Source organism: Morus notabilis, unplaced genomic scaffold (genome assembly GCF_000414095.1).
Source record: "Morus notabilis unplaced genomic scaffold, ASM41409v2 Scaffold307, whole genome shotgun sequence".
Lineage (NCBI taxonomy): Eukaryota > Viridiplantae > Streptophyta > Magnoliopsida > Rosales > Moraceae > Morus > Morus notabilis.
Window position 1 is genome coordinate 998,649 of NW_010361515.1, and position 12,643 is coordinate 1,011,291.

Sequence of the window (12,643 nt, forward strand, 5' to 3'; positions counted from 1 at the left end):
TGCACGTTTTTCAAGAACTAAAAAATGAAGATGCACTTAGAAATGTGTTTGGCATGCATTTCCTGAAAAATAAAAATTGAAAACGTTTTTTCCTTTTTCGTTTTCCCTTAGCAAAACTGAAAATGATTGAGGATCGTTTTCTGTTTTCCGTTTTCGTTTTGCCCAACTCCCCCATCCCCCCGTGGGTCTTGAATAAAAAAGACAAGCCTTTCGATGGGATTTTGAAAAAAATCATCATCTTTCGCAGGTTTTACTGTGAAAATATTGCCCTGCAAAATTTTTAAGGAATGAATTGCAAATTTCTTTGATGTGTGGAAGGACGAAATGTGGTATTAGAACAAGGAATGGTAGTGATAGAAAGGGAGCCTCTAAACCGAATATCTTGGTTTAGCCCCACCCATTTCATGCACCCATACAATTACGAGAATGGAAATGTTTATTTAATATATTATTATTTTAAATATTATTATATGTTTTTAAAATTAAATCACTAAATATAATTTTAATTTTTTTTAAACTGAAATCAATATTGGAATAAAATTACCAAACATATTTTCAAAAATAATTTTAAAATGAAAATAAAAATATTTTTATTTTTATTTTTATAAAAAAATAAAATTATTTTAAAATTAATTTTAAACGCACTCAAAAATTTTTTATGTTTCGTTTATCAATTTAAATTTTGATTCATAATATAAAAGTATAGAGTAAACTAATTCTTACGTTAAAACTACAGAGATAATTATTACCAATTATCTAAAATCAATAATATATTAAATTGATAATAGACAACTCGTAAAATAATTTATGTAAATTTGGCGAGTAATTTCAAAACTGTAAAACAAACGTACGGATAGAGTTTTTTTTGGCTAATAAAAAAAAAAACTCCGTAAACAGGAAAGCAACAAAAGCAGCTATCCTTTAAGCTGATTGGGTCAGAGTGTTTTCTTGAGCTGTGTGTCAGATTAAGCATTTTCAGTTCGCATCCCAAGAACCCCCTAAATGTATTTTTGATCAAACGACTAGGACTTGTTTTTCTTTTCTTTTCTTATTTTTTTCTTTTTTAATAATAGGTGAGCATAATTTTGTACTGCGATTGAGGGAGAGTGCAGACAAGATCATGGTATCTGCATGTTTTTATTGCATATAAGCCACTGCAAAAACGGATCATGCAAATCCTTTCTCAACTTTTTTCACTTCTCTCTCTCTCTCTCTCTCTGTGGAAATAATAAAAATAAAATAAAATAAAAAAGTAAACTTAACAAATGGCAGATGCCATCCCATCTATCCATCCATCCATCCATCAATTTCTTCTTTCTTTTTTATTTTTTTCGAAAGGTCAATTTCCTCTTTCTTGACATACTAAAAAGGAAACCCAATTAAAAACACTAAATTAAAAAATAGTGTTTCTTATCTACAATACTAATTAAAGCCATTACCTAAGTCGATGACTTTGATGACGCTTAAAAAAACAAAACCAAAGAAAGAAAATAAAGCCTCTATTATTAACATCATCGTTAATTTATGCGACGTTTAATTTATAAATTATAATTATGTGATTAAAATTATATTTAATTTATGTATATTTTTTATAAAAAAAATATTATAATAAATTATAAATTATAATTTAAATTAAGGGATGAATTTTTTAACCAAATAACTTCTTAATTATTTATTAATCAGCAACTTTCACAACAAAAATAAGTAAGGCTTTTTGTATTTTACCAATTTAAATTTTTAATTTTAAATTTTTATAATTAAAATTTTTTAGATTATGTCACATTTAATTTTTTTAGTACAGTTAAAATTTTTTAAAAAATATCACATTTAAATTAAAATTAAAAATTTAAATTTATAAAATGAACGAAATTTAAGTCTTATTTAATTTACTAATTAAAATTTTTAATTTAAGTTATAATATAATCTTACGTGAGAACTGAAAACTTTTTATTATAATAAAATTTAAAATTTAAATTTAAATTAATAAAATAAAAAGGACCTAAAACTATTCTCTCTCCTGGACAAGACTCTAATAAAGGGGGGATGTTTGGGATAGTGTGCGCTAAGAAGGGGGGCTTAAATGTGTGTTTGTGTTGGTGAGTGTGGAAGACACAACAAATAAGGAGGGGAAAGAGGATCTTTTAGGGGAGGAGGTCAGCAAAGCACGCTTTGCTTACATAGGTCAACAAACCTTAAGTCGTTTTTTCTAAGGGAAAAATTTGCCTTTGCTCTGGTTGCGTGCCTTTTTGTTCTAATTCCCTTTCTGTTTTCTGCTTCTTTCTGGTTTTTGTCATTCTTTTTGGAGTTCTTCTCTTGTTGTAAAAAAAAAAAAAAAAAAAAAAAACTCTCCTTGTGTGTGTATGTGTGGATTTGTTCATATCCCAAAAGGAGAGGAGAGAAAGTAGGAAGCCCACTAAACGTGCTAAAAATTTAAAAGAGAGAAAAAAAAGCTAGACATCAATACTACCCCCTATTATAGCTTCCTCCTCTCTTTCTTTTGCTTTTGGCTTGTTATTCTATATTTCTATCTGGGGTCTTCTTTTATTTTTTTCTCCTCCACTCGGTGGGGTTTCTTTTGTGGGTTTTTATAATTCTATGGTCATGTTGTGAGTTTCATTTCTGGGAGTACTAGTGCTGGTTTTAAGGATTTTCATGGGTTGTGGCTGTGAAACTGGGGTGGCTTTTTCGCTAGAAATTTTTCTTTTTCTCTTTCAGCTATACTATAGCAATCGTTGTTTTGAGCAATATTAGGGAGTTGGGCTGTCAAAATGTTGAGCTTTGGTTGAGGACTAAGAAAAAGAAGGTACATGACACTTTACATCTTTTGTTTCACTTGTTGTGTGCTCATTTCACGTGTAATGTGTTTGGTCAAGTTGTCTTGATTCTGATATATTGCCTCTTAACCTTTTTTTTTTTTTTTTTTTTTTATAAATTTCCCAGTGTAGTAGAAGTTGTGATAAAGAAAAAAAAAGGTAGTAATTTTCCATCTGGGTTTGTTCAAATCTGTTCCCTTGAGAGAATATAGACATGGGAGGAAGCACAAGAAGAGAAGAAATTTGTCCTCAGCTGCTAGACTTGATTCCCAAAAATAGAGAATGGCTTATGAGAAGAGACAATAACAGCTCTACTTCTAAAGATGAGAGAAGCAGCCATGGATCTTCTTCAGATGAGAAAAAGCTTGAACTGAGGCTTGGCCTTGGGCCTCCAGGTGAAAACTGGCCTCTCAAAAACGACAGCGGCAGAGAAATAGGTGGTGATGAAGATCAAAAGTCTCTTCTTTCTCTCGGCTATAGAAACCAAACCCCATGGCCTTCTTCCGGGAAGTTCCAGGGGAAAACGACGTCGTTTCTTCACTTGCCTGTTGCGGCAAAAGAAGCGTCACAGCCCTGTTGCCCTCAAGTTCAGAAAAATGCAGAAAAGAAGGCATTTTCTCCTGCAACTAATACAGCTGTTCCCAACAGCTCCTCTCAGAAAAGGTTCCTCCCAGCTTTTCTTTCTTTATTTTTTTGTTCCTATTTTCGTCTTTTATTTTTTACAGAGTATATTCACTCTTCTCACGTAATTGTTTCCTATTGCGTTGTGGTCCATGCATATTTTTGTTTTCTTTTCTTCTCGCATATTTATTTACTCGATCTTATATATATTTCTTTTGACCTTTTCTGAATGTCATTTCCGTAATTTCCTTACATCTATCTAAACTTTGTTTTGGTAAACTCACCTTTTCCCATTTCCATGCTAGTCTTGTAATGATTTTAATTTACCACCCATGTCCACTTTAATGAAACCTTGGATCTTATCTTTACTCTATTTGTAACCCATGCAGTTATTTCATCTCTTTTCTCAGTACGTGAAACTCTCTCTCTTTCCCAACAGTTTTTGCTTTTGTCATTTTTGGCCTAATCATTCTCTTAAACAAACAGAACTGCCCCGGCTCCAGTTGTGGGTTGGCCTCCAATTCGTTCGTTCAGGAAGAATCTGGCCAGCTCCAGTTCTTCAAAACCCGCAACCACAGAATCTCAAAACGACAAGATTCCAAGGGACAAACCGGTTGAAACTAGCGGAAAAGGTCTGTTTGTGAAGATCAATATGGATGGCGTCCCTATTGGAAGAAAAGTCGACCTTAAAGCCTACGACAGCTATCAAAAGCTCTCCTCTGCGGTTGATGAACTCTTCCGCGGCCTCCTTGCTGGTAAAAATACTAAAATCCCATTTTTTTTTTCCGAACTACATACAACATGTGTTGATCTGACTTGAGACAGAGTTGTTTTTTTTTTTTTAACTTTTTTTTTTGGTCTTTTGTTGTTATTGTGTTTATAGCCCAAAGAGATTCCTCGGCTGGTGGAATCCAAATCAAGCAAGAAGAAGAGAAGGCAATAACTGGATTACTTGACGGAAGTGGGGAATATACTCTTGTTTATGAAGATAACGAAGGAGACAGAATGCTTGTTGGGGATGTCCCGTGGCAGTAAGCATTTTCTCATCTTAATCTTGTTTTTAATTTGTTTTTATATTTTATATTTATCTCTTGTTTTATCTTTATCCTTTGTTTATTTATTCCATAATTTGTGTGGTTCATGTTGTTTAGTCATTCCCCAAGGCAAAAACAGCATTAGATTCCTAATCTTTTTAACCTCACAATCTCAGCTCCTGTTTATTCTATTTCCTTTTGTGTGTGTACGTTAGCTACATTCAAGGCAATAACTTGTCGTTTTGTGACATGTTAACGGTGGTTTGTAGAACGTTTTCATTTAAAATACATGAAATTTTTTTGGTATTTTCTAATTGAGTTTTCTTATGTTTGGTTGGCAGAATGTTTGTTTCAACAGTGAAGAGGCTGCGAGTGCTCAAGAGTTCTGAACTTTCTGCTCTTAGCCGTGAGTTTTGATATATATATATATATATACACACACACACACACACAGACATATGTATATATATGTACATGTATTTTATAGTTCTTGGTTGATTTGTTAATTGGTTCTAACTAGATGTTAATTTTTCTGTATCTGTTTTCAGTAGTTAGCGGTAAGCAAGACCGGATGGCTCTTGACTCTTCATTGAAGTGAAGAGAGTGGGAATTTTCAAACCTCAAATGCCCCACCAAACTCCAAAGTTTGGGAGACTTGTTTGTAATCGTATGTGACATTTTGTTTAATGTTTTTCTATGATCAAGAATTTTTTTTTGGTTTTTTTTTTTAAATTTAGCCTACGAACTCATGTAACGGTGGCGGGGTTCTATTCCTTTTTTTGCTGAAAATTCTGTTCATTCCTCTCGACTCCTGTAGAAAAAAAAAAGCCGGACAATATATGTTTCTTATGATGCCGTTTTTCACTATATTGTTTTTTTTGCTTGTGGAAAGAGGGATTTAATGTGAAATTGGGTTTTTGGTAACCTAAAAATTTCGACTTGTGTTAGAAAATGCAAATGATAATGAGAAAAAAAAAAGAAGTTGGTCCAAGAAACTTTGTTTTATTTATTTATATCTTTTTGAAGGAAGTTATGCTTCATTTTTACTATTGCACTGAGTTGAAATCTTGGTTATAGTGAGAATTTAAGAGGAGACAAGACTCGCATTTAGTGGGGAGTTTGGACTTTAATGCGTTCTTTAAAGGTTACAAAATAGCACCAATTTTGTGCTTATTATCAGACAGTCTTCAACATGATGTTAGTCATTTACCTAATTTCTGCTGGTTCTTCCCTTTTGATGTGTATGAGCGGATATCAAATAGGGATTTCTAATAATTGAGAACTTTGAAATTGACTCTTTAAATTGACTCGTATTTTTTTTTTTTTTTTTTTCTTCAAGTAGGCAGTGCTACACGCCCAACATAGCAGTAATCCCATCACTCACATATGTGGGTCCGTCCGTTTTGTTGCGGTGAAAACATTTTCTTTTTTTCTTTCGATTACACGTGCAACACCAACAACACCCGAACTCATTTGTTGGTAAGGCTAGTGGTGTGTTGGGATCAAAACAATTTTCCTTTCAATTATAAGTGCAAGACCAATAGGGATTGGCAACATTCCCATGGGACGGCTCCGCTCCGAATGAGGCGAGGATGAGACATAATTATTAATGATGAAAATGGGGATAAGGATAAAATTTAGTCTCTAATTTATGGTGGGGTAAGGTTGGGAAGTACCTTTCATCCCGCCTCCGTCCCAAAATAAATATGTTATAATGTTTTATCAAGATCTAAGTTTTTTGAATTATGATGCTTGAGAAAAAATAACGCGTAATTATACAATAAAGATTGAAGTTATTAAGAATGGACAAGAAATGAGATGTTTTTAAATTTTTTTTTTTACTTATGCGTTAGCTATTACTTTTGAATTTAGTTTCTAATATGTCAAGATTTTAATTTTTTTTATGAAACTTTTAATTTTAATCTAAATTTATAATGAATTTTTACTTTATTTTTATTTTAAATCGCTATAATTTTAAAATGCATAGTCCTATATGATTGAGAATGAGGCGGGTAAGATAAGGTTTCTCTAATGGAGAATCTCCGACTCCGATCTGCCCCTCTTTAAGTGGGGATAAGGACTGAGATGGAGATAGTTTAGGAGGGTGGGGATGGGGATAGGGATGGAAAATCATCCTCCGCCCTATTGCCATCCTTAAAGACCAACATAAGACAAAAGTTTATTTTTTTAAGAGATTTTATAGTACGCTTGGCGTATCAGTAGATTAAGTTTTTTTAACCGTTAAATCTGCGTATTTTTAATTTTTACGTAATTTTATATAAATTTAACAGATAAAAAATCTAACTCAACAATATATTAACGCTATCTTTTTTTTTTTCCCCCCTCCACACAAGACTCTACAAATAGAAGGGAATGATCAGCTGTAAAGCTCCTACGCTTTTATCTTTTTTGATTCCGTTTAAGCCAGCTCTTCAAAGTACATATACTATTCAAAGGTATCCTCTTTAGCTTTGGGCGGGGCGAAAGTATACATGTGTTCCCTTTTGTCCAAGGAGTAGACCCAAAATCCTCTACACCACCACTGACCTCTGATATTGATATCTCCTTTTCTTTGGACTCCATAATTTAGGTGCTACTTAAAATTCTTCTCCATTAAAGATTATTGTTTCCTTTAACACAGATTACAACTTTTCTAGTTCCGCTAACTTGGTCAATATACATATATATATATATATAATATTTATCATTATTGGTAACATAACTACCATAAGAAATAGACTTGATCTTTTCCCTTTTGTCGTGTGGTAGTTATTTTTTTTACCGACACGTGTGTAGCTAGATCACTTTTGTTTGGTCTATTTTTTTTTTTTTTTTTTTTGGTATGTTAATTCGCAAACAAATGAGTTTTTGAGATATTTTCACGATCTAATGACTCCCATAATTAGATGACTATGAAACACATTTGTGAGTGTCAACATAGCTCATATTATAAGACTCACCTTCTATTAGTGGCAGAGCTAGACACCGGCATTGTTCAATGACTAAAACAAACGTAAGAGTGGGAATAAAATTGGGGTGTAAATAAAATAAAAGTGGAATTTGGAAATGAATAAAAAGGAGGTTTTGGGAAGAACTGAAAGGTCATTGTCGTTGAGGGCTGCCTAACTTTGTTAGGGGCGAAAAACAAGACTGGTCTTTGATTCCCAAAAGCAAAATTCTGCGTGTGATTCCCTGGTTTGGAGTTCATAGTGAAGCTCTTTTCAAACTTTTTTTTTTTACCTTTTAGATTTTAGTCCCCACCCTCGAGGCCGTGTGTCTCTATGGATTACGATTCACAAACAACCTTTCAACAAAAGAAAAGCAAATAACACAGTTTTTTTTTTTTTTTTTGTTTGAAAAAAAAGGAAGAAAAACGAATCTTGAATGCCTCTTGCTTGTTGACTTGAATCACTTGTTCATTACCTCGAGATGGGGCTTCCCCAAGTCATATACTTTGGAATGTGGATTCACTGGGTATTCTGGCCATTTTCACAGAGATTTCGTATTACATATCGTTTTCAAGATATGCAAAATTGTGTTGTCATTGCCAAAGGTGTTGTCGTTTTTAAAGTAATTGTCGTTTCTGCAAGAGTTGTTCTTGTTTCTGAATTTATTGTCGTTTTATACATTATTGTCGTTTTTTGAATATTGACGTTTCAAGAATGATGTCGTTTTTTTTCCTCTCCTCGTTTAGACTTTGTTTTTATTTTTAAATTTTTTTATAATTGGTTGTCGATTTCACAAGTATCATCGCCTACAAAAGATATATGAATTCTCGGAGACATCATTTTTAGTAGTTTTTTTTTAAAGTACCATTTTTAGGAGTTTTTTGTGTGTGTTTTTAATTTGGTAATGCCTTTGATAAATAGGGATAATAACAAAAGCTGTATCTATATTAAAAAAAAAATGTGATTATTATACTACATGACAAAATTTATACCTTGAGTTGAAATTTAACAAAATTTTAGAATATTATAAATATAGCAAAAATGACATAGTAATTATCATAACGATATCATATTTTATACTATATAATGATATAGTCATTTATTTAAATGACATAAAAATGATATAAAATTTTGCTATTCTTGTAATATTTCAAAATTTTTCTAAATTTAAACTTTAATATCAAAATTTTGTTATATGTGTAAATCACCCATGTTAAATCCTTAAATGTTAGATTAAGTCAATATTAACTATACGAAAAGACTTTTATTACCATAAGTAATTGCTTTTAGAATTTCTCTCTTAGAGAACCATTATTCCATGAAGGATATTTGTGTTTTCTTTTTTTATACAGCTGATTAATTTTTTCTGATCCAACATCAAGATTGGATTTTGTGTTATCAGAAACGCACAGAGATGAATTTTGTCTCATAAGAAAAACACAAGGGATAATCTCTGAACATGGAATAGTTTCTTGCAATTAGAAAGCCCTAATTCATAAGGCTTAATCTAAAACCAAAGTGAATTCGACATATTTATCTCTGTTAAGTGCATCTCGCATGCCATTAAGAAAAACAGAAAGAACTTAATGGAGGGATAAAATTCAAGATGTTTCTATAAATTGTGGGGTATAATACGCACGTAAGTTCAAAAATTCAAGATGTTTTGGTGGGAATTTTTGAAATTCAACCTTCTTTTTTTTTTTCCCTTGACGGTCTTTTCGACTATTGTTTTTAGCGGATTGCTACTTTCAATGACACTATCGTTTATTGAAGATGTTTCACTTTCACTTGTAATAAACAAAAAAGATATTATATGTTAGAAAATATACTATTGACGTATTCGTTTTGAGCCATGAGGTACTTAGACATGAATACAATATTTTCTTTTTCCTATTTGATATTCCTGTCTATGACCGAAAGTTATCATTTGTTGTTGTTATTTTTTGTACTGGTGTGGTCTATGGCTCCCATTATAATAAGGAAAAAAAAAATGAAATTATTAGGATATAAATTCTGAATCACATACTCACACACCAAACCATTTGAAAGTAAAATTGTCATTCATTTGTTAGCGTCATTTATAAGGTGTTTTTTTTGTGTTTAATAAAAATGTTGCCGATTACATGAACATTGTCGTTTCTTTACGTGTATTCTGAAGGGGTGAAATTGGTGTACCTTAAATTTATCGTGTTTAGAAACTTGCGCTCTAAACTTTTAGCAAATGAGACCTCAAGTTTGAAAATATGTTGTTATTATATTCCAATAGCTGCCAGACGTTAGTTCTTGAACAAGAATATCTCCACACAAACTTGTTTTGTTGGTTGGCATGTAAACTTTTTAATTTTGATATTTTAGATCATAATTGTCGTCTATTAGTTGACATTAGTTACCAAATTGACCACGTTACAAAGGATTGTCGAAATTTAAGATCCTTTGTGCTAGAGTTAGAATTTTGAAGTCTTAACTTGTAAATGACAAAAATTTCACGATGCACGGATGCAATTTATCTTTCAAAATATTAGGTGTTTTAGTTAAGGTCTTGTTTCCTAATTCTCATTCCCTCTACAGTGCTTCAATTTAGCCCCTAAGGAAACCCTAATATCCTGTTGCCTCCTCCCTAATGTCGTTGGATCACTTCTGAAACTCTCATGCTCGATCGTTTTTCCCATGTTACTGTTCTTGTATGTGTGTATATCTTATATATATATATATATATACACACACACACACACACACACACACATATATGAACTTGCGTGTGTTTAGGGGAAAAGGGTAAAAAATATGACGATCGATTTATCGTCATCTCTTATATATCAAAAGTACCATGATGATCACCCTTATCAAAATCACCACATGCTGTTCCTTTTCCCATAGCCTCCCAATTACTCTCCTCTCTCTCTCACACACACACACACACACAAATCTAATTAATGATGAACGATACGTCAAAATTAAGGAAACCTCAAAATGTTTGTACTCCTATCGAATCAACCGCTCCCATTTAATTAAGAATCACTTGGCACTTGCATATTACAACTGACAACGTAATTTTTTTCCAATCATGAGGGATCGGATAACCATTTTAAAGAACCGCCTACATCTTTTTATATGTAATCTTTCACAATATATTAGTATCGCAAATGTAATTTTTATTGTATATATATGCCATCGAGACTAATTACATATAGTAAACTAGTTAGTTTCATTATATATATATATATATATATATATAATTATTAAAAACTCGTCCACATACATGTTCATTTTTTTCTCTTTTAGCCAACCTATTGGTTTTCCTTTGTCCTGTATAATGACATATACATTAAAATGCTAATCAAGAAACGGTACTAAAAACTAGATATATACTTAATAGAAATAATCAACCCGGTGTCAAAGCGATCCTCAGAAATCAATCATGTCATGTAATTCAAAAAGTAATTAATCTGTTGAACAGATCATCATTTTAACATTAACATATACAGGACCCAAATGCTTTTGGAATTGTACCTACAAAAAGCATTAATATCTCATGGGGATCTCATACATAAACTTATAAACCGTAATTAATCTCATCAGGATCAAGGAATTACAAGACAGGAATTCATGGATTTTTAGAAACAATTAAGAAACATATAACCATTAGTCACTTATAACATTGACTTAATTTGGATCATAAAGACCACAAGATCAAGAGGATTCGATAATATAGGCGATCTAATTAAATTATTAATTAGCCATAATAAATGCATATAATCTGAATTTTGAGATCGGCTTCTTACTTGGGTACCTCTTCAAAATCAGATGGCCTTCAATTTTCTGTAATTAATTTGCCATCAACACTACACAATAAATCCAGTTGATGATGAGAAACCTCTTGAAAATCCAGTTGTTCTCGATGATCTCTTCTTCTTTCTTCAGTAAGAAGCCATAAAAAATAAAAGTGAAGAGTAGAGAAAAGGAAAAGCCAGTTTTCCCTTTGGGAATTTTATTTGAATCAATATAGAGTACTCAAGCCCGGATCATGATCACCAGAGGAAGCTAATTATATACGGATGATCAGCTGCAATCTTATCATGACGTTTTGAATAATAATATTCTCTCCTTGTTTGTTGCGTTTTGATGAACCCTAGTCTTTTTGCTTTGCCTGGCTTTACCCTGTGTGCCATTTTTTGACATACATATTGTACACGTCCTATACTGAAGCAAAGACATATATACAATATACAAGTCACTGTATATTTCATCGTGTTTTCGCCACTTTCGTTCCTATATGTAAAGGGGGCCATTTTTTCTTAGTATCTACGTCACTCTCTCTCTCCACACACACATACAAGGACAAGAAAGAGCAAGGTTTCATCATTGTCTCTAGTACTCTGGTGCATATGTGCTTGTTTTGTGTGTAATTAACAATGGATAATGGATTTTATTACTTGCAAGAAATTATGCCTTTACCTAGATATGTGTGTGTATATATGTACGTATCTGTGTATTTATAAAATGTATACTGTACTGTGGTAGTAGTGGCTATATGACAGGTTATAATGACTAAGAACTTGACTTCACATGCTAGAAAGAGAGATTCATCAGAATGAAGCTAGTCAACATGCAAATGAATTTGTCAAGCTGGTGGGTTTCTTTTATTATTATTATTATTCCAATAGCACCAAGGTGATTTTGATTATTAGTTGCCACTCATTAGAGAAATGTTTCATCTATATATTGATTATAACATTTTACCTAACGGCAGTTTTCCAATTCTGAAATCCTATATAACTCCTCATAAATAATCTTACTAAACCTCTAATTTCTTCACGTGCATATGCCATGAAGGACTTTAGCTGCGATCGGGTCACTTTAGCGTATTTAAGGCGCAAATTATAATAAGATCCTATTTTTACAAACCCGAACAAACAACCGGTAGGTCAACATATTGATAGGTTAAATTTTTTGTCCGTTAAATTTATATAAAATCACATAAAAATTAAAAAATACGCAGATCTAATAATAAAAAAATCTAATTTACTGATACATCAAGCGTACCAGAGAATATCTCAATAAATAAACAAGTTTTCATAAACTTCAATAATGATTTTTATCCGGAATAAGACACTTTTGTATTTGTCCTCGCCGTTGAGAACAGTACTCATGATGGTGATAGATTCTCCTGCATGATATTCAACTAATAATGATAAGGTGGAAGAACAAGAAAAAGAACTTAAAACCG

At 32.1% G+C, this 12,643-nt stretch overlaps 1 protein-coding gene across 2 annotated transcripts; it reads left to right on the forward strand.

Moving 5' to 3' along the window:
- The first annotated feature begins 2,128 nt into the window (after window positions 1–2,128).
- LOC21408946 (auxin-responsive protein IAA26) lies at window positions 2,129–5,463 on the forward strand. Of its 2 annotated transcripts, none has more exons than XM_024166691.1 (6): window positions 2,129–2,803; window positions 2,941–3,476; window positions 3,921–4,189; window positions 4,318–4,465; window positions 4,810–4,874; window positions 5,020–5,463. In XM_024166691.1, the coding sequence occupies exons 2-6, from the start codon at window positions 3,028–3,030 to the stop codon at window positions 5,064–5,066; spliced, it is 978 nt and encodes a 325-aa protein (XP_024022459.1). In that variant the 5' UTR covers window positions 2,129–2,803; window positions 2,941–3,027; the 3' UTR covers window positions 5,067–5,463. The 2 variants fall into 2 exon arrangements, with proteins under 2 accessions (XP_024022459.1, XP_010098149.1); XM_010099847.2 differs by having other exon boundaries at window positions 2,133–2,803; window positions 5,017–5,463.
- Window positions 5,464–12,643: the final 7,180 nt, after the last annotated feature.